This window comes from Durio zibethinus, chromosome 17 (assembly GCF_047325235.1).
Source record: "Durio zibethinus cultivar Kanyao isolate XHJ-2024 chromosome 17, ASM4732523v1, whole genome shotgun sequence".
Classification (NCBI taxonomy): Eukaryota; Viridiplantae; Streptophyta; class Magnoliopsida; order Malvales; family Malvaceae; genus Durio; species Durio zibethinus.
In genome coordinates this window covers 4,985,138-5,008,944 of record NC_143178.1, presented here as the reverse complement: position 1 = coordinate 5,008,944, position 23,807 = coordinate 4,985,138, and the positions used below count along the sequence as shown (strand labels likewise).

Here is a 23,807-nt window from a genome sequence, read left to right as displayed (position 1 = left end):
TATAGATCAAATAACGAGCCGCGCATCTGGTGTAGTGGTATCATAGTACCCTCCCACGGTACTGACCGGGGTTCGATTCCCCGGATGCGCATGATTTTATTTCGTTTATTTTTGTTTTTGAAATCGGCCTGTTCAAGCCCAATGGTACCATTGGGCTTGAATTGGATTGAGTCAAGATTTAAGTTTTAGTTTGGTTGTTACTTTTTTTTTTATTATTTATTCCTCGTTTTCTTTATTTTCTATCACAAGAATAAGTAGCAAAAACATTAATCAAATATAATTTTACATAAATTTGAACAAACCCAATCAAAATCAAAAGAGAAAACGACACCAATTATCATTAATGAATTAATCGCCTTTTTTCTTTCATTCTTGGGCTCTAGGTTTGGCTCAAAGAACATGAAAATTATAATTAAGGACCAAACTGCTAGGCTTCAGCCAGAAACTTAGGATGGGGTGCTGCAAATAAATAAGCTTTATCGATCACAATATTGCAGAAACACACAATCATTATTTACATATATTTTTAGTTTTTTTTTTTTATCAAAATAAATGATATACCTTTTCTAGTGGGCTTGACAATAACAAGAAGATCCGTTTTCTTTATTCAAATAAGAGATTGAGTCCAGTAGGTTAGAATATTAAAATTTTAATTTTGATAATTTAAAAAAAAACATAAAGTTAATATTATTTTTATAAAATAATAAAGACGTGACTATGTAATTCACATGCAAAATCCATGTTAAAAAAAGTTAATATTATATAAACTCCTGAATCATGAGCATCAAAATCAAATCAATAACAATAATAGAAATATATAAATACGTTTTGTTGTATGTACGTTTCAATAACTATTTGTTCATTTCAGATGATGTTGAATAAAATAAAGAATATTGAGGTGACATCCAAAAACAGTAAATTCCTTGCAAAATTGTTCTGCATTTTCATCCATCCCTTATGGAATATTCCAGGTTGCTTGTTGACAATCAAATTGGTCATAAAGGAATTGTAAGTTGCGTACCAGAATATGGATACGAGCATGATGATGACGATGACGTAGACGTAGACGCAGTCCCTATCTTCTGTAAGCCTATGAAATTGAGCCAAACAAAGACTGCGAACCCGTCTGCAAATATCGTGTTTTGCCTCGTGATTAGCGAGTTTCAGAAGACAACAGAAGAAAAAGACTAAAATATTAAGCCCACTGCTTATAGTTGTTGCCATGGCCAAGCCTGATCATCAGACTAGAAGTATGACCCCTGGGGACTTTACCACGGTCTTAGCATCTGAGGGGGTTGAATTCCTTTTATCCGGTGAAGGAAAGGTAGGTACTCCTGCAAAGAAACCTTGTTTCCGTATTTTCTCTTTCAACTCTCAGTTGCAATTCTTTTTTTTTTTTTTGGGGGGGGGGGGGGGGGGGGAGATGAGAATAGAAATTTAATTATGCAGTGATTGGATCCTTAGAATGTTTAAAAGGAAAATGGGTTAATTTCTCTGCTGAAAATTAATTTTCAGATCAAATTACTGAACAAATATATACGACTATGTGTTTAGGTACCCTTAACTTCATTTGATAATGAGAAGATGATCTGCCTATTCTTCTCTGCAAACTGGTGCAGGCCCTGCAGAACTTTTACCCCCAAGCTGGTGCTGCTATATAACATGTTAAGAGCACATGACAAAGAGATAGAGATTGTCTTTATTTCATCGGACCACGATGAGGATGGATTCAATGCGCACTTCAAGACCATGCCATGGCTGGCCGTCCCATTCAATGTAAATTTGCATAAAAAATTACGTGAGAGGTTTCATGTTGTTCGCATTCCCTCGCTTATTCCATTCAGCTCAAATGGACAATCAATTGAAGAAGACGACGACTTGATTGGATTAGTTGAAGACTATGGTGAAGATGCATTTCCCTTCACCGGGAAGAGAAGAGAAGAATTGAAGGCTATTGATGATTCGAAGCGTCAGGGAGGAAAAATAGATCAACTTTTGGCACATCAAGGACGGAATTATGTTGTTTCCAGAGATGGTGGAAAGGTAATATATGGTATAGGTGATTATACGCAAACAACATACGTATAAGTTATGAACCTGTTATGTTTGGGTTTTGCAGATATTATCATCTGAACTGGTTGGGAAGACTATAGGCCTTTACTTCGGTGCACACTGGTGTCCTCCTTGCCGTACTTTCACTGCACAGCTTGTAGAAGTGTACAAACAGCTAATGAGCAGCAGGGGAGGAAGTTTTGAGGTTATTTTGGTTTCTACAGACAGAGACCAGAAAGAATTTGATGTCAATGTAAGCGGTATGCCATGGCTAGCACTTCCATTTGAGGATAGGACACGACAAGATCTGTGTAGGATCTTCAACATCAAAGCCATTCCTGCATTAGTTCTGATTGGACCAGATGGGAAACCTATGAGCACAAATGGGAAGAGCATTATCGCCCTTTATGGTGCAAAAGCTTTCCCATTCACTCAGTCAAGTATAGAAGAGATAGAAGCAACCTTGAAAAAGGAAGGAGATTCATTGCCTCGCCAAATCCAGGACAAAAAGCATGAACACTTGCTTAAATTGGACATGGCCAGAGCATATGTGTGTGATTACTGCAAAACACCAGGAAGGTTCTGGGCGTTCTCTTGTGATGCGTGTGACTACGATCTTCATCCAACTTGTGTGGAAGAAACATGTTAAGATTGCTACATACATAAAGGTTTTGAGAGATGAACAGCCTCAGTTATTCTGAATAATGTCTATTTCTAGCTTTTTGGAGTGAATAAATGTCGCTATACTTTGTAACCTCAGTATACCATACGTTATACATCATCATTCTTAATAATCTTGGAAACTGCTATCGGACTTGGAATACATGAATTTGCTTGTAAGAATCGTTTTTTTTTTTTTTTTTTTTTTTTTTTTCTTGTCCACTAATTCCGATCAATTTCGACTGCATTTGCATTTGCATCTGATTTCTTATGCTTCATCAAAATACTATACTGCCATAATCCCTGCGGTGTTCTGAGATTGGGAAATATGTTCAACCTAACACAGATGTCAAACCCTCTTCATTGCTTTGAACAAAAAAAGATATCCAAAAAAAGGAAAGAATTTCCTCTAATCCTGGAAGTTCCTTCTTCCAGAAATCACTTGATGTCAAGTTCCAAGGAAGTATGCTCCAACAGGAAAATAATTTTAGGAAGAGGACTGAAGTAACTTCTTGTAGTCCTGGAAAGTTCCATGGAAAGGGTTCACCTTGCCCTCAGACACCACCCATAGTTCTTCTACACTTCCAGATATCAGGTGTTCATCATGACTATCCTGCAGGAAGAACACACACAATTCCAACCCAGAAGTTCCAAAAAAAAGAGCAATAATAATCTTAAATATTTGTTTAATGTGCTAAACAAAATGACAGAACAAGACTGATATACCATTAGAATCCCTCCTTGGAACAAAACTAGGCCTTGAATTAGAGCCTCCACAGCATCCAAATCCTAATTTTAACACCATTGTCCAAGTCAAATGCCAGAGTCAGTTGTCATAGCACTGTCAGCTGTTATAAAACTTTCCACACAAAACAGGGAACTAATAAAGACTTAACCGTATCTTAATATCAGAATATAATAAAAAGTCAATGACTTACAAGATGATTGGATGGCTCATCAAGCAATATTATGTGTGGTTTTTTGAAAGTATTCTTTGCAAAAGCAACTCTGCTTTTTTGACCACCTAGCATTGCCAATCAAAGAAATTAGAAACACGTAAGCACATATGTAGACACATGCATATATGATAATTCAAAATCCTTGGCTATTAATAGGACTGACTCTTTAATAACATCAAGAAACAGCATCCTGTTACTTTTCAGTGTGGGCCTTCAATTAGCCGGTATAAAAACCTTTCGAGATCCAAAGTTCAGTCCCCTCACTAAATATCAATTAAATACTAACCTCAAATTATCAGTGATATCCTAACTTAAGAAAATAAACATACCAGACAAAGTATACATTGGCTGCAGTGCAAGATTTCCTGTCACACCAAAAGAACCCAAATGGCCACGAAGCTTTTGTTCAGGCACTCCCTGCAAGACAGATACATCAAACAAGAGATCTAACCACATGAAGTTATTTAAAGCCCCACGAACAAGAGCCACCAGAAATAAGAAGGAAATAAAGAAAGATTGCCATGAAGGCCCTTGAAGCACTGTAGATGGTTCTCACAAGTCACATCACACTTAAGGACTAAGAAAAACACAAAAATTTACCGGATAACAGCGCATCATATATAGTAGGGGATTCGAAGACAGGTCTAGCCCATCAACATGGTGCTGACTGAACACAGCAATGCGGACCTGTTAATATAATAATGTCAGTCTCCTTCAGCCTAACATGTATGAAAACTGTTACTATTTTTTTATTACAGGGAACATCTTGTTATTAATCCTTATGTCACATAATTTCAGCCCCCTTTAAAAATGCACAAATTATAAGGAGTGTCTTTCAATGTGTTCTATCTATATGTCATCCAATTTCGAAAATCCTATCCCCTTATAATTACAATCTAAAGGAATGCTACTTTCCTATAGTATAATCTTTCATCTCTTTTTTCAAAACTTTTTTTTTTTAACGCTAAACAGCCTTAAAGATTGATATCATCGGAGAATTTTAAATTTTCTAATTTAGAAAAGAAAAGGTTACACAGCATCTACTGTTTCCCTAAAATTGCATCCAATGTCAAGCACAACATTCAATCAAGGGTGGAAGGAGTAATTTATGATACAATACAGGGTCCAAATGTGGAATAAGTAACTAATGGTTTCTCTTAGTGATGTACAAAACATTTTGGGACAATGACAATCTAAATTTAAAGAAAAACCCATATTATGGGATAAAGGGGTCTAAAGCCAATTACAATGCTGGTCAATAAGGAGAGAAAGATCATTAATGTATGCAGTACAGGATAAATCTCTGAATGGTGCAACTCAGAAGAAATTATAGTGAGTAGTTTAGGTCCGAACATACAGAATGAAGAGGAAGGGCCATAAAAATTAAAAAAAAAAAGGCTTACCCATAGAGCACACTCCCAATTTCCATTACTTGAAGCAGTATGGTATCAGATATCATAAAGAGGAAAAGATTAAAGTGATGATGAATGAAAAGAAAGAATCAAGTATTTATGGTCAAATCATAGGAATAGGTCTCTGATGGAGAGACTCTAGAGACAACACAATAACTAGTTAAATCCACCAACTCCAGAGCGAAAAATAAAACACAACGAGAAGGGAAAAGTTCAATTGTGCAAGATAAAATAACAGTATTAGAGTTGTGATTTAGTAGTGACGAGTGGACTAAGAAAATATGTAACATAAACAAAATCAATTATAGGAAAATGGAAAGTTTAATATACCTTAGCTGAACGAAAAACTGTCCCAGAGATTGGTTGTAGTTCCCCAGCAGTTAGTTTAAGTATTGTTGACTTACCAATCCCATTTGGACCAACCACTGCAAAATGATACACGGATATAGATAGGGTGAAAATAGGAGGAAAAAGTGAACCAGACAAATGGCAAATTATCCAAATCATGCAGCAAAGACACTAATTTCTTGAAATCCATGATTGCTTCAAAATGAGCATTTAGACACACCATAAATTGGAATGACATCTTCATCTAGTTTTTTCTATAAGTATATTACACAGGGTATAAACATATTTTGATATGCAAACCCTTCTCTTTTTTTTCTTTTTTTTCTTTGAGGAGGGTGTGCTATGTGATTGTTTAAGGTGTAGGAAAAAGAGATGGATGTGGCTCTATAGTGGAAAAATTAAAAGAAAAACCTCAAGAAGCAATTATCCTTACTTGCTATGCGGCTGCCTAGATCTATACCAAAACTGAGATTCTTAAACAATGTTGGCCCCCCAGGATAGCCGAATGATGCATCACTGCAAACAATTCAAGAAACATCAATTCTGACCAATAAGAAGCCAATTTAAAACACTTCAAGAAGGACTCAACTTGATAAAACTTGAAGTAATTTGTAGGCAGATGCCAAAACAAAGTGAGAGAAGTTAAATGTAAAGAAGCACCAATTTGGCATTTGGCACTTGAAAAATTTTCAGAACTGACATCGTTATTCAAAATTCCTCCAAAGAAGCTCCAAAAACAAACCTGAAACTTATGATAGGAGCCCCTGGTCTATCATCTGGAGTTGGAAACTCAAACTCGTAACTGAATAACAAAATGGCCAACTCAATTGTAAATAAATAAACTCCAATGGGATCTTAAATCAAATTCAAGGTCTTAAAATTGATAAGATTAAAGCACTGAAGGAGGTATACTCAGGGTCATTAACAATTTCATCTACATGCTCCATCCGCTCCACCGCCTATAGAAGTAAATGAAACAAATCAGCTTACGCATATCCACAGAGAGAATTGGACCAATAGCAGCATAAAGGTTTTAGAAACTACTCTAAAATCATCCCAAATAATATTTAACAATGACCTTGATTCTGGACTGAACAAGGGATGCTCTCTTTGCATTATACCTAAATTTATCAATAAAAGCCTGCAGATCCAAAAAAGGCATTTAAATGTCAAATACAAGGTACTACACTTTAATAGATGCCAAAACAAAAGGAAATATATCATAAAAAGCACCTGGGAGCACCCTGACCATATAAAGCAAAGTAAAAACGAATCTATCACTTAACAATGGAAAATATATCAGAGACAACAGTGAAGGTTATACTTGCAACCATGAATGGAATACCATTAATATGCCAACTTAGTTGGACAGAGATTTATAAATATTAAAAGCAGACTTGCCATTTCACTATGTGTAGGCTGATAATATTACAGGAGAGGGGTGGGGAGGAGGGGCCCAGGAAGAGGAAGAATTAGTTACTCTACAGAAATATTAAACAACATGAAGAGACATAAAAAGAACATCAATGAACAAAAGCAATAGCATTGACTTAATTTTATTAAAATGACCATAATCAGAGAAGACAATGCAGCATCATTCTAGTGTTGTATAAGTTTAGTTCAATGGAGAAAACCTGCATGTGGGATCTTGCTCGTTCATTTGCCTCAATGGCTTTCTATTGGTTCTTAACCTGTTCCTGTCTCGTCTTCTCAAAGGTATCATAATTTCCTTTGTAGGCCATCAATTTTTGCCCTTGTAGATGATTAATGTTAGTAACCACCTGAAAATAAAGGCAAAATTTTAAAGAGAGAAACAGAAAACTCTTGTTTTGTTACAGAAAATTATTATATTAATCAATAATAGTTAATAGGCTAAACTAGAAAAGAAGCAGCTAAAGAGTAATACTGTGTTCAAGAATTCTCTAGCATGAGACACAACTATAAATGTTTTTGGCCACTCCACCAGGTAAGACTCCAGCCATAGGACAGCATGAAGATCAAGATGGTTCTGCAAATAATATAAAAATTAAATACTACCAGGTTCTGAAAAATAATGCATGCCATGAAGCAACATTAGACATATAACTTACAGTCGGTTCATCAAGCAGCAACAAATCAGGATCTATAAACAGTGCATGGGCTAGAGCAATTCTCATTCTCCATCCTCCAGAAAATGTTTTGGTGGCTTTCTGCTGCATTTCTGGAGAGAAACTGAGACCCTGGAAATATTTTCAGCCAGTGAAATTAGAATTTAAATTGAATGAAGTGATGCAATAATAAAACTAAATACAATGTTTTTAAAGGAACTCAACTTGCATGACATATTTTCTTTCATTTATATACTATATGAGTAGTTAACAAGGACCAAGAAAGCAAGCACACAATTAATTCGAGAAATTTTATAATTTGAGTGATTTGGAACCCATCCTAAGTCTTTATCATGCTTTGTCTTGCCGCAGTCACTTTTCCTGACATGATATTAGAAGGTTAGCACACATCGACCATCACAATTCTACAACCTGTCTTCTTTAAATCAAATAAAATTCTTTCTTCCACTGTTTCTTTTTTTTTCTTTCAACTTTGACTTATTTTTTCATTTTCATTTCCAATTATTTAATCTTTGATCAAGCAGGCACTTTTAAGTCACCAACCAAATACAAGATTTGAGAACTTACTGCAAGAATAGAAGCTGCATGAGACTCTGCTGAATCTGCATCAATGACCTCAAGCCTTTTGTATATCTGCCCTAGTCTTTGTGAGATAGAATCCTTACCAGGCACCCCATTTAGATCTTCTCCTCTTTCCATTGTCATCTACAAGATCCAATTCTCTCTTAAGAGAAACAATAAATTTATCAGAAGGATCACCAGATAAGAACATAAACAGTAAATGGATGCGAATCAATACAAGATTCATTGCTTTCTTAGATAAAAAAAGATGATTGTTTTCAACCTGCCGTGCAAGTAAATGAGCTTCCTCTCGCAAAAGCTGGGTTCTTTCAATATCAGAGTTAAGAACACACTGCAAGGCTGTTGTATCATCACCAACTACTTCTTTCTCGACGTGTAGAATCTGGCAGTTTGGAGGAATTCCATCAATAGCATGCATAGCCGTGTGCCTAAGGAATGTTGTCTTCCCAGTACCATTTCTTCCCACAAGACCTGCAGAGAGAATGACATGATAGATTAGAAACAAATAAACAAGAAAATGCTGCAAGAAGAATCGACAAGGCATCTGTTAAGGGAACACTATCCCATATGCATCTTCATAAAGTTTCTTAATTTTCTTCTTTTTCTTGGAATGAGAGCAATACTATGTAGGTTAAATAAGGAACATAACCCACCATAATGCCTTCCAAAAGAAAGTGTAACTGAACCATCAACAATGAGATCACGGCCACCAACAGAAATATTGAAGTTCTCCATACGAATATCCCTAACAGCCGATCCACCAGTATCATGATTCACGCAGACAACAGGCATACCTTCCCTAGCTGCTTGCATCTCTGCTAAATGCATTTGGTACTGCACCTGCACAACACGTGATAGAAAAGCACAATCATAAAAGAACACGAGTACAATAACTAAATAGTTTCTTAGTTGTTTAACATTAATGCAGTTGAACATAATCAAAGGCGCGATCAACATCGTCTAACATTACAAATACAAGAAGATTGACGATTGATATTGATTAGTTATATCTCTCTTTGACGCTCCTCCTTCCTCTTCCTCCTTTCGAGCTTCATTTTATCACGTTCAGACAGTAGTGGACCATCAACCGGCTCTGGCATTTTCTTGGGAGCCTCCTCCTCCATACCTTCATTCATTCTGAATGGAGTTGCTAGACTCTGGACAGTTCGCTTCGGTTTAACCAACACATGCTTTCCAAATTTCTCAGATAGTTTACTACAAACCTACCATAAATTCCACAACAAAATTACAAATACCGCCACAAAGATGTCTGTTTTTTTAACCATTATCCAAGTAATTATTGAATAATGAAAATTGAGAATTGGTGGAAGTCACCTGGAGGCACTCAGAAAAGTCAGAGACACAATCGGCAGCGACGAGGAGCTCGCCGATGGCGTCGAAGGCGCCATCGCCGTCTTCTCCGAAGTCGAAATCTTTGTCGGCGAGGACGTTGATGATGTAATCAATGATAGGTTGATCCACATCCTCCGCTCTGCGGCCAAGCACCTCGTGTACCACTGAGCTCGCCACTTCAGTCATGGCAGCTTCCAATATTTTCTTTCTTTTCCCTTTTTCCCTTTTCCTTTGCCTTTATCTAAGAAACGAATGACGAAAGGGAATCGGAGGAAAAGTTTGGCTCTTTCTTAATTTATATGTAAGGTTTTCAGGTTTTGCTGCGAACAACCGATGAGACGGGAGATATCGGAGATGGGTTTTATCAGTTAAACGACGGCGTCTGCACTCAAAGGTACTACTTCTATGAATCTACTCTCATTTCTATTTTTCCCTCTTTCGGAATAAAATTTGTACGACTCCTAACTTTGTATATAACTTTTACGCTCTGTTTGGTAATCATAAAATTCATTTCTGAAAAAAAAAATTTCTGCGTTTTTGATGTTCGGAGGGGAGAAATTATCATGTTCAACCAGAAAATATTTTCTGGTTAAAAAAAACCAAGCACAACACTCGGAAATTGTCTTCCTTATTTTTAAACGGAAGACAATTTCCAGGAAAACTGTCCTGACAAACCCACAAATCTCACATAAACTTGCTCTCTTTTTCCATCACCAGCCACCGTTGGATATCAAGGGAGATTCTTCACATTTTTTGTTGTTCTCCTCACTTCCTTGTTTTTGCAGCAGCTTCTTTTTCGCTCAGTGGGTAAGGATTTCTTGCTCTACTCTACCTTTTGTTTTAGTTACAATAACTCATTTTTGCTTCATCTCTTTCAAAAAAAACCCACAAGTAACTTCAAATCTTTATCCCTTCTCTCAGAATCCTTCAATCTTTCTTTTATTCTTTTTTTTTTTTATAACCATCATGAAACCCATAGATGTCTCATATTCTTCATCTTTTTGTTTTGTACTTTTATTTTTCTTCATTCCCAAATAATTTTTGTACAAACTCAAAAACTACAAAAAGATCTCCAGCAAAGACTTACCCACATGAAATGATCTTTCAATTTAAAGATTTTGAATGGGTTTTATCAATTTGAAAAGGATATCATGAATTATAATGCATTTTTATGGGTTTTCGTTTGAATTTTTATGAACATGGATGCGTTGAGTTTTGGGTCGACGAACTTGCGTGGGTATTTGATGAATTTTTTATTATTAAAATCATAAAAATTAATATTAAAATATAAAATATTCATGAAAAATGTTAAAATCATAAAAAAAAACATAGACGAATGCTGGTGGAAAATATCTTTGGTTTGTCATCCAAATATAAAAAACTATTTTTTATAAAATTTTTAAAAAAACAGAAAATGCTGCTTTTTTTTTTTATTTCATAAAAAATATTTTACTTTAAAAAATTATTAAACGGAGACTTAGAATTTTGGCTTTTCTCCAAAATATTTTAATAATAATCCATGGAAAAATATTAAAAATACCAAACAAAGGAAAGAAAAACTCCACGAAGAAATACACTGGAGGTTTATGCCAGATTGACACGAATCAACCAACGTGTTTTTATTACCTCCTGCAGTTGTACGTGTTAAAACCGGAAAAAGCAGTCTAACCCGTCCAAGGGTCCTGGAGCCTGAAACCCGCTAACCCAAATTCAACGTCTCCTCATCTTTCTCCGTCAGAAATCTTATATAAACAGAATCTGATTCCAAAACACACCACAAGGCCGATAATTCTAAGTCCTATCGAAACACCCACCTCGTATTTCGTGTCCGCCGTCAGTTCTTCTCTCTATGCTTTTAAATTTGTTTTTTGAGTAATTTTCAGTGAGCTGAAATTTTGTTTTTTCCTTTTTTTTTAGGATTTCTTTTTGGAAGATGAGGCTGTTAAAAGTAGCCACCTGTAATTTGAACCAATGGGCAATGGATTTTGATTGCAACTTGAAGCACATTAAGGAATCCATAGCAGAAGCCAAAGAAGCTGGTGCTGTCATCAGACTTGGACCCGAGCTCGAAATCACTGGCTATGGCTGTGAAGATCATTTCTTGGAACTCGATACAGTCAATCACGCGTGGGTTCCCTTTTTTTCTATATTTTTTTCTGGGTTTTTTCTTCAAAGATTCATGGAACTTTACTTTAATTTGTGATGTTCTTATAACTCGGATTATCAGTCATTTGTTGGTTATTAGAATCGACTTGAAGTACATTGCTTCTTTTATAGAATGCAGCATATGTATATATGCTATTAGTTTTTTTTTTTTTTTTGGGTAAATTTACTGTATATGTAAACTGAAACATTTTGGTATTTTTAATTAGGAAAGTACCCATTTTTTATTTCTCAAGGATAATGATTGGTAGATTCACTGACCCAAAGAATTCTTCATTGTTCTTGTAGTCATGCAGGTGATGATACTTTACTTCTCTGACATGACACCTGGGGTTATTTGTATGCAGGTGGGAGTGCTTGAAAGAAATACTGCTTGGTGATTGGACGGACGGGATATTGTGCAGCATAGGAATGCCTATTATTAAAGGATCAGAGCGTTATAATTGTCAAGTTTTGTGTTTTAACCGGAAAATTGTCATGATACGGCCAAAGATGTGGCTTGCAAACGATGGCAATTATAGGGAGCTTCGGTGGTTTACAACATGGAAGCAAAAGGATCAGCTTGTAGAATTTCAGCTGCCACCTGAAATTTCAGCTGCCTTGTCACAGACATCAGTGCCTTTTGGTTATGGATACATTCAGTTTTTGGACACGTAAGCATAACATTGCTGGTTCTGTTTTTATTAGTTTGCTATTAGGTTTTCTGTCTTAGCCCATAATGATGTCTTAACCGGATTACCTATTGATTAGGCATTATTGACTTATCCTATGTGTAATGATAAGAGTCATGTCTGTTCTATGTAATGATGCAAATGTAACTTCATATGCAAGTAGGTTACACTGCACTTTATAGGAAACTTTGTCATGGTTTCTTGATGAAATGCTAATATTTTAAGCTGTTTTTATCCCTTGTTAGAGCTGTTGCTGCTGAAATTTGCGAAGAGCTTTTTACTCCTATTCCTCCCCATACTGAGCTTACATTGAATGGGGTTGAAGTTTTCCTGAATGCCAGTGGAAGTCACCACCAATTGAGAAAGTTAGACCTTCGACTTCGGGCTTTTATAGGTGCTACTCATACTCGTGGAGGGGTTTACATGTACAGTAACCAGCAGGGCTGTGATGGTGGTCGGCTTTATTATGGTAAATAATATGCTTTTAGTACAGATATACATTTGTTTAATTTTATTATTGTTTCCCACTTTTTACATGGTGGTAACATTACTCTAGGCTTCAGCATAGCATTCACTGGCTATGTATTTTAGTAGCATGCTTTATTTTGTTTTGACTTTATTGGTTCTGCTGCAGTAGCAAATGTTGTCTTTCATGGCAAAGATATTGTTTGGTTTATTGAGCATTAATTTATTTGTTTCAGATGGGTGTTGCTGTGTTGTTGTGAATGGAGAGGTTGTTGCTCAAGGCTCGCAGTTCTCCTTGAAGGATGTTGAGGTTGTGGTTGCTCAAGTAGATTTAGATGCGGTATGTTATAACTTTCACTTTTTAATTATGTGTATGTTTGTTGGGTATTCAGAAAGTATTATTTGTTGAAAGCTTGAATGCTATTAGTTATCTATTATGTCATATTAAGGTTTGATGCAGAAAAGAGAACGGCAAAAAGATAATTTCCGTACAAGAAGTCTTATAAAGAATTAATATGGAGGCAATTATTGAAGACTAACTACTATTAATGCCTAGTAGTCACAAAGAAGATTCTATTTATGCAAATTGGTGGCAGCTTACAGTTCACCTTTTTTCTAATGTTGTGCATTGCATTTCTTTGTTAATGACAGGTTGCTAGTTTAAGAGGATCTATAAGTTGTTTTCAAGAACAAGCAAGCTGCAAAACCAGAGTATCATCAGTAGCAGTGCCTTACAATATTTGCCGACCTTTTAACCTGAAAATGTTACTTTCCTGTCCACAGAAGGTTCGTTCTTGGTCAGAAAATATTGTTGTGAACATCAAAATATTTCCAGTATTACCAGTTGCTTATTACCTAATTGCATTATTTATGAATTGTAGATCATATATCATTCTCCCGAGGAAGAGATTGCATTTGGTCCTGGCTGCTGGCTATGGGACTATTTAAGAAGAAGTGGAGCTTCTGGGTTTTTGCTTCCTCTTTCTGGTGGTGCAGACAGTTCCTCTGTGGCTGCTATAGTTGGATGCATGTGCCAACTTGTTGTCAAAGGTTAGTATTAGGATTTCATAGCATCCTGCAGCTTACTAACATAGTAGCATTGCATCTTTTCTGCTTTTATTTTAGAGTTAAGAAATTTAGTTCCTCAAGGAGAATCCTTTCCTGTCATTAAAAGCCTGGGCAACAAGTCTTCTGTAGCATATTTTCTATTAATAATTAATTTTGTGAATGCATACTGTTTTTCAGAAATTGCAAATGGAGATGAACAAGTTAAAGCTGATGCGATACGGATTGGGAATTACACTGATGGGCAGTTTCCTACTGACAGCAAGGAATTTGCTAAACGTATATTTTATACAGTCTACATGGGTTCTGAAAATAGGTGAGTTCACAGCATGGATCCAATTCTCCTCTTTCTTCAAGCTAGTCATAACTTTGTTGTGCTGAATCTATATATGCTACAAAGTATTAATGCTAAAGGGGGAAAATGATCATATTTCAGTTTGCAGTAATATTTCTTAATCTAGCATGAATGATCATTTGGCACTTGATATGAACTGGTTATTGTTCTAGTAACTCCCCTTTCTGGTTGCTCTTGAAGAAATTTGTGACCTACTATCCCGTTGTTATGTCTTCATAGTGATTTATTGTTTTTACCAGTAAGTTAAGGAGAGCCATGTCACCTACATGTTTTCTGTCAAGAAAAGTACTTTCTGAAGATTGTTTGCAGCTTTACATTCTTGAAATTTTACAGTATATTGTAAGAGGAGTTTTTTTATTGCAGTTCTGAAGCCACAAAGATGCGGGCTAAGTTATTAGCAGATGAGATTGGTTCTTGGCATCTTGATGTTTGCATAGATAGTGTTGTTTCATCTCTGCTATCCTTGTTTCAGACGCTTACTGGAAAACGACCACGCTATAAGGTTAACTTTATGATGACAAGTTGTTTTCTTATTTCCTCTATAGGGTCAACTGGCCCAGCATATGCCATAGCCATTCTGTGGTATCTTAGGTGAAATACATATACATTTTTTCCACGAGTAACAAAATATATCGATAAGAATTTATACATTATTGCCAGCCATCGGCTCTTGGAAATGTCTTTTATTTCTCTTCTTGAAGAAATGTAATGTCTGGGAAATTATTCTTTAACCAATTTTTTTTGAAAGATATGTCTGAAATGATTATTTTCCATTTTGCAGGTTGATGGGGGATCCGCTGTTGAGAACTTAGGATTGCAGAACATTCAAGCTCGAATCAGAATGGTGTTAGCTTTTATGTTAGCATCACTGTTGCCCTGGGTTCACAACAAAAGAGGGTTTTATCTTGTTTTAGGTAGCTCTAATGTGGATGAAGCACTACGTGGTTACCTTACAAAGGTCTACACCTTTTTCTTTTCTTTTTCCCCTAATTAGGTGTAAACAATCGGTGTTTTATTCATGTTTTTTTAGCCATAGTTATCTCAGCTAACAATACTCTTGCTGTATGTGCAAAAAAAGTTATTGCCGGAATTTACTTTTAATTTCTTTTACAGTATGACTGCAGCGCATCAGATATAAACCCAATTGGTAGTATTAGCAAGCAGGATCTTCGGATGTTTTTGCGGTGGGCTGCCAACCATCTTGGTTACTCATCCTTGGCAGAAATCGAAGCAGCTCCACCCACTGCTGAACTGGAGCCTATTCGTTCCAACTACAGCCAGGTATCATTTCCCTGAAACTTCATAATTTTATAAAATTCTTCAAGGCTTTCTTTTTTAGCTTTTTTACTAAAAATCAACATAATTAAGTTTAAAGGATGGAAGATTTAACTGTACATTTTGCATGAAACAGCTGGATGAAGTGGACATGGGAATGACATATGAGGAGTTATCAGCCTATGGGAGGCTGCGGAAAATTTTCCGCTGTGGTCCAGTATCAATGTTCAAGGTTTGATTGCTGAACTCCTTACTCTATCCACCATATAACATTCAATTTTCATGGTCTTTAGATATGTCGATGCCTCTTAGATGTGATGACCATGTATGATCCCTATGGGAGGGGGCTTTTACCCCTTCCAAATTTCGTACTTTCATGCATGGTTGTAAAAAGCAGACTGGCCAGTTGGATCAGGAACTGTACACCAAACTGGCTCAACATCCTGTCTGGTTATCAAAACATTGCTTTCATGGACTCAACTTCCAATTGAATGCTTGGTATATCTGTAGAACCTTGTTTCAAAATTATGTTGTTTAGTTGAATATGGCTAACTGCACAATAAAATCTAAAAATGAGGATTGGCATGTTTCAAAAATAAGTGATAGCATGGTCATAATTGGTTGCTTTTTCTTAGAGACTCATTTTTCTGGTTCTGTCTTATTTGTTGTAGAATCTTTGCTATAAATGGGGTGCAAGATTAACTCCATCAGAGGTGGCTGATAAAGTAAAACACTTCTTCAACTACTATTCCATTAACAGACACAAAATGACTGTATTGACACCTTCATATCACGCTGAGGTACGTCAACTTCAGGCATTGATAATTTTTCCAGTTTCGAAGTCGGGATTTAATGGTGATACTTTTGGTATTCCTTTTGCATTCTTTCCTGCAGAGTTATTCACCTGAGGATAATAGGTTTGATCTCCGCCAGTTCCTTTACAATTCAAGATGGCCATATCAGTTTCGCAAGATTGATGAACTTGTGCAAGAGTCAGACGGTAATAAAGTTGCTTTTACGGAATCAGGTGACCACAAAAAATTGGGTGCTACAGCTGGTGTTGGTGGGATGGGAGTTGTGGCTGCTGCCTCTGGCAATCCTAAAGCTGGCCTTTAATCAAAAGAACAGATTTGAACTTCGCTAGTTCTGTCCAAATAACATTGCTTCCATCATTTATTTTTAGAACAAAAGATCCGCTTTACTTCAGTTTCCATTTTTATTTTGTCCAGTTATGGGAGTTGTAATGAACTTATATAAGCTCAACCTAATTTGTATATCCTTTAAATGATTTTAACCGAAATATATGACATCAAGAAGCGCACAAGAATAAATTTTCTCAATAAAATTGGAATTCTAAAGTGTTTTGGACAATAAAAATGACAAATGCAATATCTATAGGCAGAAAACTAGATTTTTTATTTCAAAATGATAATCAAAATAGAAGAATCCGCACTCTGGCTAAAGTTATAGCCTCCAGGAATTTTTGGGCTCAAAATATGCTGAGACAAACCCAGACCATAAATCAAGTGTGTTGGACATTTACAATGCTCTGAGGAAGGCGTTTAGATTCGAAAGTTTAAGACGCACGGGAATTGGAAAAGTGTCGTTTAACAGAACAGAGCAAAATACAAAGTAATGAAAACAAAAGATCCCTTCAAACGGTGTCTTCACCCATAAAACAAGCGACGAAAGGGGACCATGAGAAAAAAATTACAGTATCCTCATTTCACCTACGCTACGCTCTCATCTTTCTCACTCCTGCTGCTTGTTCAGCTCAGCAGCAGCAGTCAATATAATTAGAGATTTTTATAGTTCGTCATGTGAATCATCCTCTTCAGTTGATCCGCCTCCTGGACCTCCACCAGATCTTTGGTAAACAGCCGTGATGATAGGGTTGCAGACAGCCTCAACCTCCTTGAGCTTCTCTTCGTAGTCTTCCTTCTCAGCACTCTGGTTGTCATCAAGCCACTCAAGGGCCTCCTTCACAGCGGTTTCAACTTTCTCCTTCTCATCGGATTCAAGCTTGTCAGCAAGCTTATCCTTGTCATTAATCTGGTTTTTCATGTTGTAGACATAGGTTTCCAGGCTGTTGCGAGCATCAATCTTTTCCTTCACCTTCTTGTCCTCCTCCGCAAATTCTTCTGCCTCACGAACCATTCTCTCAATCTCCTCCTGGCTCAGACGACCCTTATCGTTGGTGATAGTGATCTTCTCTGATTTACCTGTGCCCTTATCTTCTGCCTTAACATTTAAGATACCATTTGCATCAACTTCAAATGTAACTTCAATTTGAGGGGTTCCCCTGAGCAATCGAGGGATCAAACAGTAAGTCAGTAAATTCAGATGAAGATTTGCAGAAAACAGAAAAGAGAGCTAATGGAGGAGAGAGCAAACCTTGGAGCTGGAGGAATTCCAGTAAGATCAAATTTCCCAAGCAACCTACAATCCTTTGTTAGACTCCTTTCACCTTCGAAGACCTGATATCAAACCACAGAAATTCAAATAAGGTTCAAACTATTCTGGTTCTTAGCATTAAAAAATCCAATTCTCAAGCATTTCTAAGCTTTAATGATAAGCCTGTAACATGTACCTGAATGGAGACAGTGGTCTGCTGATCCTGATAAGTGGTGAAAACTTGTGACTTCTTGGTTGGGATAACAGTGTTTCTGGGAATCAACTTGGTCATTACTCCACCAACAGTCTCAATACCAAGGGTAAGTGGTGCCACATCAAGGAGAAGAATATCTGTGCATAAAGCATTCACACAAAAATCAGCCATAATTGATTCAATTAGAACAGTTTCATCAGCTACAGGCTTGTATAGTTATGATAAACAAAGTTACAGAAGATGAAAATGTACCTTTGGTTTCATCACCACCCTCTCCACTCAAGATGCCTCCTTGCACTGCAGCACCATAGGCAACTGCTTCATCTGGGTTAACACCTTTGTTGGGCTCCTTTCCATCAAAGTAGTCTTTAAGGAGCTGTTGAACCTTAGGAATTCTAGTGCTTCCCCCTACAAGAACAATTTCATCAATTTGGTGCTTCTCCAAACCGGCATCTTCCATTGCCTTCTTCACAGGTCCCATGGTCTTTCTGAACAGGTCATTGTTCAACTCCTCAAAGCGAGCCCTGGTCAGTGGTTCCGAGAAATCAATGCCATCAAAAAGTGATTCAATCTCCACACGGACCTGGTGCTGGCTGCTGAGAGCTCTCTTGGCACGCTCAGCTTCCCTCCTAAGCTTCCCAATAGCCCTGTTATCCTTGCTGATATCCTTTCCATGCTTTTTCTTAATCAATTTAATAAAGTACTCCATAACTCTCTGGTCAAAATCCTCACCTGCAAGAAAATTTACCATAAGCAAAAATCCATAAAAGAAAACAATTTTTTAAAGCCTCAAAGCAAACAAGGAAGATCCTTACCTCCCAAATGAGTGTCTCCATTTGTGGAAAGAACCTCAAATACACCATTATCAATTGTCAAGATACTCACATCAAATGTCCCACCACCAAGATCAAAGACAAGAATGTTTTTCTCACCACCCTTCTTGTCCAAACCATAGGCAATGGCAGCTGCAGTTGGTTCATTGATGATCCTTGCCACATTGAGCCCAGCAATAATGCCAGCATCCTTGGTGGCCTGCCTCTGGGCATCATTGAAGTAAGCTGCAAATCAAACAGAGAGATAATTTAAGCATAATCATGGATCAGATAAACAGAAGCTTTTTCCAACAGAGAACACTGTTTCTTATAATGCACTCACCAGGAACAGTGACCACAGCATCCTTGATTTTCTTCCCAAGGAAAGCTTCAGCTGTTTCCTTCATCTTAGTCAGAACCATAGCACTGATCTCCTCAGGACTGAAGACTTTGGTCTCTCCATCCTTAATCTTTACTTGAATATAAGGCTTTCCATCCTTATTCACAATCTTAAATGGAACAAGTTTCATGTCCTTCTGGACCTCCTTATCATCAAACCTGCGAAGAACAAAAGCACCCCAGTAAGAATTATACCCCAATCAACCCCTAAAACATAAAATAAGAAACATGAGAAGAATGTGAATTACTTTCTCCCGATAAGTCTCTTGACGTCAAAGATGGTTCTCTCCGCATTAACAGCTGCCTGGTTCTTTGCAGCCTCACCAATCAGCCTCTCGTTGTCAGTGAAAGCCACCCAAGATGGTGTAATACGGTTACCTTGGTCATTGGCTATAATTTCGACATGACCATTCTTGTAAACACCAACACAAGAATAAGTTGTACCAAGATCAATTCCAATGACTGTCCCCAATTTAGTGGCTTCCTCCTTTGCAATTGAGATTGCAAAGAGACATCCTGTTTGAAAGCTTACACAATGTTAATACCATCATAGAGGCCCTTTTGATAACACTTTTTAAGATCATTTTTAAGTGCAATCATGATGTTCTCCCACGCGATTAAAGTAAATTATCTTATTGAATTAGAAATCAAGACCAGATTTGGCAAAACTGCCACGTGTAGCACAGATCAAGATAAAACGGAATCCTAACGAACTTTCTAGAACATTCTCGTGCATAACATTAATAATAATTTGTACTCAAATAAACGCTAATCATGAATCAATTTTTTTATATGAAATAAGGGCTTCCTAGCGTACAAATAAAAAAAAAAAAAGCTTATTTGGATACAATAAAAGTATAAATACTTATAACTCTTTCAGTATTTTAGCCTTTTATTAATTAGTTCAAACTTCATTTTTAGATAATAGTTCTAATCAAACTAAGTAGTAAGTCATTCATTCTATAAATCCAGAGGTTTCTATTCTTGAATCAATGGAGAGTAAATCAAACGATATGAGATCGCAGAAACTCTCATTTCACGGACTAACGCACCACTAGAACCAAAGAACTTGAATCAGATCCAAACATGCACCAATTTACCGGCAAGAAAATCATCAAACAAAATTAGATCTACTACGTTTCTTCACAAACAGAAAAATGAATCAGAGATCACGATCACATGAAAACAAGAAGATCTAGCAAAAACCAGGAACAGCACCGCACTCACCGGACAAGACTATCGCTAGAACCACCAAAGAGCCGCTTGCTCTCCACGAGCCAGCCATCGCACGTCCTCAACTCTTATCTCTCTCTTCGAAGAAGTCTCTTGGAGCTTGTTCTCTGAATCGCTGTAGCGTTTAAAATGAAATGAGATTTTTCGACTGAGACTTTCCCTTTTTCCAAGCTGCCAGGTGAGTCGCGGTTCGAGCTTTTTTATATTTGGGGTGTCCGCGTCTAAAGCAGGTTTTTCAGATGGGCACAAAATGAGAGAACATGTCATCAGTGCTGACGTGGACCAATAAGGTTTCGAGACGGATTCGTTGAGCCAATGAACTTAGATCCTGTGTTGGGGAGATCTTGGCCGTTTATTTTCCCAGATGTTTGCGTCTCCGCTTCCCTTGCTTTCCCCGATTTAGATTATTAAAAATAGGATCAGAGTAGGCCGACACCAGAACTCAAAACGCGCCAACACGGAGTCGTTTTAGACCAGCCCACGTGCAAAATTAAAAGCCATTGGTTTCTATTATGAAAAATGGGCTTACTGCCAACTACCAGCACATTGAGTCAATTTTTAAAATAAAATTTACCAAATACATATAATAATAAAATTAAAAGTTGCCATGCAATGCCATTATTCATTCAATAATTGATGATTTTTTTATTTAAAAAGTATAGATCGAAATCTTTCATTTCTCAAATTAAAAAAAACATTTATAAAAAATGGAGATAAAAGGAAAATGAATAATAAAGGCCCTAGTTGAATTTTTTTGACAGTTTTTTTTTATTAGTGTAAAAAGAATTAACTAGCTTTCTTCTTGAGTAAAATAAATCACTTCAGTAATTAGGTAAGGCTTAATTAAGAGTTAATTAGACACAAATTAATGTTGTAAATTATTTCATTAGTTGATAGATCACAAAAACTAACGTAAGACTTGTCGTAACGATTTTAAGATCGTCAAATATAAAGAATTTTAAAATTGAGAAAAATAAAAAGAGAGTCGTCTCACCAATCTTTGTTAGGGTATGATTGATCACCCAAAAATTTATCTTTTTAATAAAACTATAAAAGCGGTTTAAAGTTTATCAAAAAGATAAATTTTGATCTATAAAAAATCAGGTTAGGCTTGGGAGTCAGTTACATGTGAAAAAAGATTAGCACCCCCCACAGGGCTTATAAATTGGTACCATTTAATCATACGTTATTTTCTGATGTTGAATGAAATGGTTTTGATTTGAAATTTAATAATAATCCATTTTTATTATTTTAAAAGAAAAAAAATTAATTTTATCAAAATTCTTTATTTAAGAATATCGAAGAAATATTTAAGTTAAAAAATTATCTCAAAATTCTTTAACATCTAGGCAGAACTTTGAAAATAATATTTTTAACTGATATTTACTAAACTTTGAAAATAATGTTTTTAACTGATATTTACTATGATATTCCTTAAAAATAAAAACAACATTTTTTGAAAAAGATAATTGTTGATAACTCTCTAACATTTAGGCAAAGTATCAAGAATTATTCCCCTCAAGATGTTATTTTTGTTTTATTTCACATTTTTAAATTAAACACATTTTTTATGCGAAAATGCCAACAATGGTATTATTAGAAAACAAATGATAAGTAAAAGCACAAACATGGGAATTGAATGCAATCAATAATAAATAGATGCATTAATAGATGTTGTGTATAATGATGAAATGTAATTTTGAAATTAGATTCTTAAATATAATGAGATTACCTTGACTCTCCAATATCTAGGCAGAGCTTAGGTGTGACTATTTATATTTAAGATCTCATTATATTATTATACTTTTTTATTAATTAGTTATTAACCCTATTGTTAAAGAGAATTAAGGACCCGTTTGAAAAACTTGATGGAATAAAGTTTCTTAAGTACCTCATCATTTAGGCGGCATTTGAAAATAAATTACTCAACTTGAGATTTTCACATGTATCGTTAGAGTTTCGGAATGGTTTTGAGTAAATGCTTGGGTAGAGGTTTTAAAGGTTAATGTTTCAAGATTTTGAAGATTCGAATTTTAAGGTTTTGGTTTAAGTTTTAAGGTTTTTTGGGTTTGGTTTTAGGGTTTAGAGGGTCTTAGGACTTGAATTTTAGGGTATGAAAAGTTTGGGATTTTGATTTTAAGATTTGAAGTTTTTAGGATTTTTGTTTTAAAGTACGAGGTTTGAGGTTTTGATTTTAAGGTTTAGAAATTTTGGGTTTAGGTTTTGAAAGTTTTAAGGTTTGGATTTTAGGATTTTGAATTTAAAGGTTTGGATTTTAAGATTTTGGATTTTAAGGGATTAGAAATTTTGGGTTTTAATTTTAATTTTTTTGAATTTTAAAACGTGAACATCTCTAAAAATCTTCAACATTTAGGCGGACTTTTAGAACAAGTTCAATTTTTTTATCATTTTTCAAAAATTAATTTAAAAAATCTCTCTTTTTTTATGAAAATTTATTATTAAAAAATTAATTATTATTATTATTAAAAAAATGTATATAATTCCTCAACATCTAGGCGAAATTATATTTTTTTTATTCTTTCCATCATCTACGTAGGAAAAATAAAAATATTATATTATTATTTTTATTTTTATTATTATTACTTTTTTTATTTTTTTTCATTTTTATTATTATTAAAAATAATCAAACATTTATTTTAACAAATTTAAAAATTTATCATGCATAAATATTAATAATAAAGCTTAAAATAATAAAAATAAATAACATATAAAAAAATTAGAAAAAAAATGAAAAAAAAACTTGAATCGGACTAATCAACGGTCCAGAACGCTAGTTCGGCCAGTTCAGGTGATTCAGTGATTTGATCCAGTTGAATCGGATGAGGGGTAGCTCAATTGAATTAGTTCTGGGTTGGCGAAAGATAGGTTACCGAGTCGGGTCACGTAGATCCTAGGTCAGATCTGGGTTTCTGGGTGGAGAGGAACTAGGGTTTTTGGATGTGGGTGCTTAGTGCTTCTGTGTTTGTCCGAGAGCTCCCTTGGGTGTGCTGAGCTTAGCATTTAAAGGGAGTGGGTGTTTGGGAAACAGGAAGTGATGATAAAGCTATAGTGCTTTAATGAGGGGACTGGACATAGGGTGGCATGATGGCTAAGATAGGGGGCGCGGACGGCCAGTGGTGCCGTGCACGACACCCATTGGCACCAACCCTTAGCTCTTTGTTTTTTTTTCCATTTGGATTTTTCTATTTGTCTCCTCTCTTCTCTTTTTTTTAAAATTTTTTAATTAATTAATTTTTAATTTTAATTAAACCAATATTATTATTATT

At 35.7% G+C, this 23,807-nt stretch overlaps 3 protein-coding genes, 1 non-coding gene and 1 pseudogene across 7 annotated transcripts; 3 read left to right on the top strand and 2 right to left on the bottom strand.

Moving 5' to 3' along the window:
* The first annotated feature begins 20 nt into the window (after positions 1–20).
* Positions 21–91, top strand: TRNAG-CCC (transfer RNA glycine (anticodon CCC)). The gene has a single exon. It is a non-coding gene; the product is annotated as a tRNA-Gly (tRNA).
* Positions 92–971: 880 nt separating this feature from the next.
* LOC111279167 (protein kinase C-like zinc finger protein) lies at positions 972–2,895 on the top strand. Its single transcript, XM_022866061.2, has 3 exons — positions 972–1,324; positions 1,555–2,043; positions 2,120–2,895. The coding sequence occupies exons 1-3, from the start codon at positions 1,223–1,225 to the stop codon at positions 2,699–2,701; spliced, it is 1,173 nt and encodes a 390-aa protein (XP_022721796.2). The 5' UTR covers positions 972–1,222; the 3' UTR covers positions 2,702–2,895.
* Positions 2,896–3,043: 148 nt separating this feature from the next.
* On the bottom strand, positions 3,044–9,660 carry LOC111279179 (ABC transporter F family member 3-like; annotated as a pseudogene). The gene is made up of 18 exons (XR_016329100.1): positions 9,457–9,660; positions 9,134–9,344; positions 8,775–8,963; positions 8,384–8,592; positions 8,107–8,263; positions 7,522–7,650; positions 7,338–7,439; positions 7,066–7,212; positions 6,510–6,572; positions 6,344–6,390; positions 6,174–6,233; positions 5,865–5,947; positions 5,414–5,508; positions 4,272–4,358; positions 4,001–4,088; positions 3,651–3,736; positions 3,439–3,501; positions 3,044–3,325 (listed from the first exon to the last, which is right to left on the bottom strand). The product of XR_016329100.1 is annotated as an ABC transporter F family member 3-like (transcript).
* A 74-nt stretch (positions 9,661–9,734) lies between these two features.
* Positions 9,735–16,775, top strand: LOC111279148 (glutamine-dependent NAD(+) synthetase). Of its 3 annotated transcripts, none has more exons than XM_089746226.1 (14): positions 9,735–9,868; positions 11,392–11,601; positions 11,985–12,290; positions 12,554–12,777; positions 13,010–13,113; positions 13,425–13,559; positions 13,655–13,823; positions 14,019–14,154; positions 14,557–14,695; positions 14,975–15,151; positions 15,307–15,474; positions 15,605–15,700; positions 16,140–16,268; positions 16,363–16,775. In XM_089746226.1, exons 2-14 carry the CDS (start codon positions 11,408–11,410, stop codon positions 16,582–16,584), a joined length of 2,199 nt encoding a protein of 732 aa, XP_089602352.1. In that variant the 5' UTR covers positions 9,735–9,868; positions 11,392–11,407; the 3' UTR covers positions 16,585–16,775. The 3 variants fall into 3 exon arrangements, with proteins under 3 accessions (XP_089602352.1, XP_089602353.1, XP_022721778.2); XM_089746227.1 differs by lacking the exon at positions 9,735–9,868 and adding an exon at positions 10,044–10,281; XM_022866043.2 differs by lacking the exon at positions 9,735–9,868 and adding an exon at positions 11,253–11,307.
* Positions 16,776–17,060: 285 nt separating this feature from the next.
* On the bottom strand, positions 17,061–20,693 carry LOC111279157 (luminal-binding protein 5-like). Its single transcript, XM_022866052.2, has 8 exons — positions 20,515–20,693; positions 19,536–19,803; positions 19,232–19,446; positions 18,892–19,134; positions 18,329–18,808; positions 18,059–18,213; positions 17,863–17,945; positions 17,061–17,770 (listed from the first exon to the last, which is right to left on the bottom strand). The coding sequence occupies exons 1-8, from the start codon at positions 20,570–20,572 to the stop codon at positions 17,275–17,277; spliced, it is 1,998 nt and encodes a 665-aa protein (XP_022721787.2). The 5' UTR covers positions 20,573–20,693; the 3' UTR covers positions 17,061–17,274.
* Positions 20,694–23,807: the final 3,114 nt, after the last annotated feature.

Excerpts from the sequence above, each read along its gene's own strand:
- LOC111279157 (XM_022866052.2), bottom strand. The coding sequence starts at position 20,572 with ATGGCTGGCTCGTGGAGAGCAAGCGGCTCTTTGGTGGTTCTAGCGATA. Across the intron at positions 19,135-19,231 it reads TGCTGTGGTCACTGTTCCTG|CTTACTTCAATGATGCCCAG; the intron begins GTGAGTGCATTA and ends TTTGATTTGCAG. Across the intron at positions 18,809-18,891 it reads TGGAGACACTCATTTGGGAG|GTGAGGATTTTGACCAGAGA; the intron begins GTAAGGATCTTC and ends ATTTTCTTGCAG.
- LOC111279148 (XM_089746226.1), top strand. The coding sequence starts at position 11,408 with ATGAGGCTGTTAAAAGTAGCCACCTGTAATTTGAACCAATGGGCAATG. Across the intron at positions 12,778-13,009 it reads TGGTGGTCGGCTTTATTATG|ATGGGTGTTGCTGTGTTGTT; the intron begins GTAAATAATATG and ends TATTTGTTTCAG. Across the intron at positions 15,152-15,306 it reads TACGTGGTTACCTTACAAAG|TATGACTGCAGCGCATCAGA; the intron begins GTCTACACCTTT and ends TTTCTTTTACAG.
- LOC111279167 (XM_022866061.2), top strand. The coding sequence starts at position 1,223 with ATGGCCAAGCCTGATCATCAGACTAGAAGTATGACCCCTGGGGACTTT. Across the intron at positions 1,325-1,554 it reads TTTTATCCGGTGAAGGAAAG|GTACCCTTAACTTCATTTGA; the intron begins GTAGGTACTCCT and ends CTATGTGTTTAG. Across the intron at positions 2,044-2,119 it reads TTTCCAGAGATGGTGGAAAG|ATATTATCATCTGAACTGGT; the intron begins GTAATATATGGT and ends TGGGTTTTGCAG.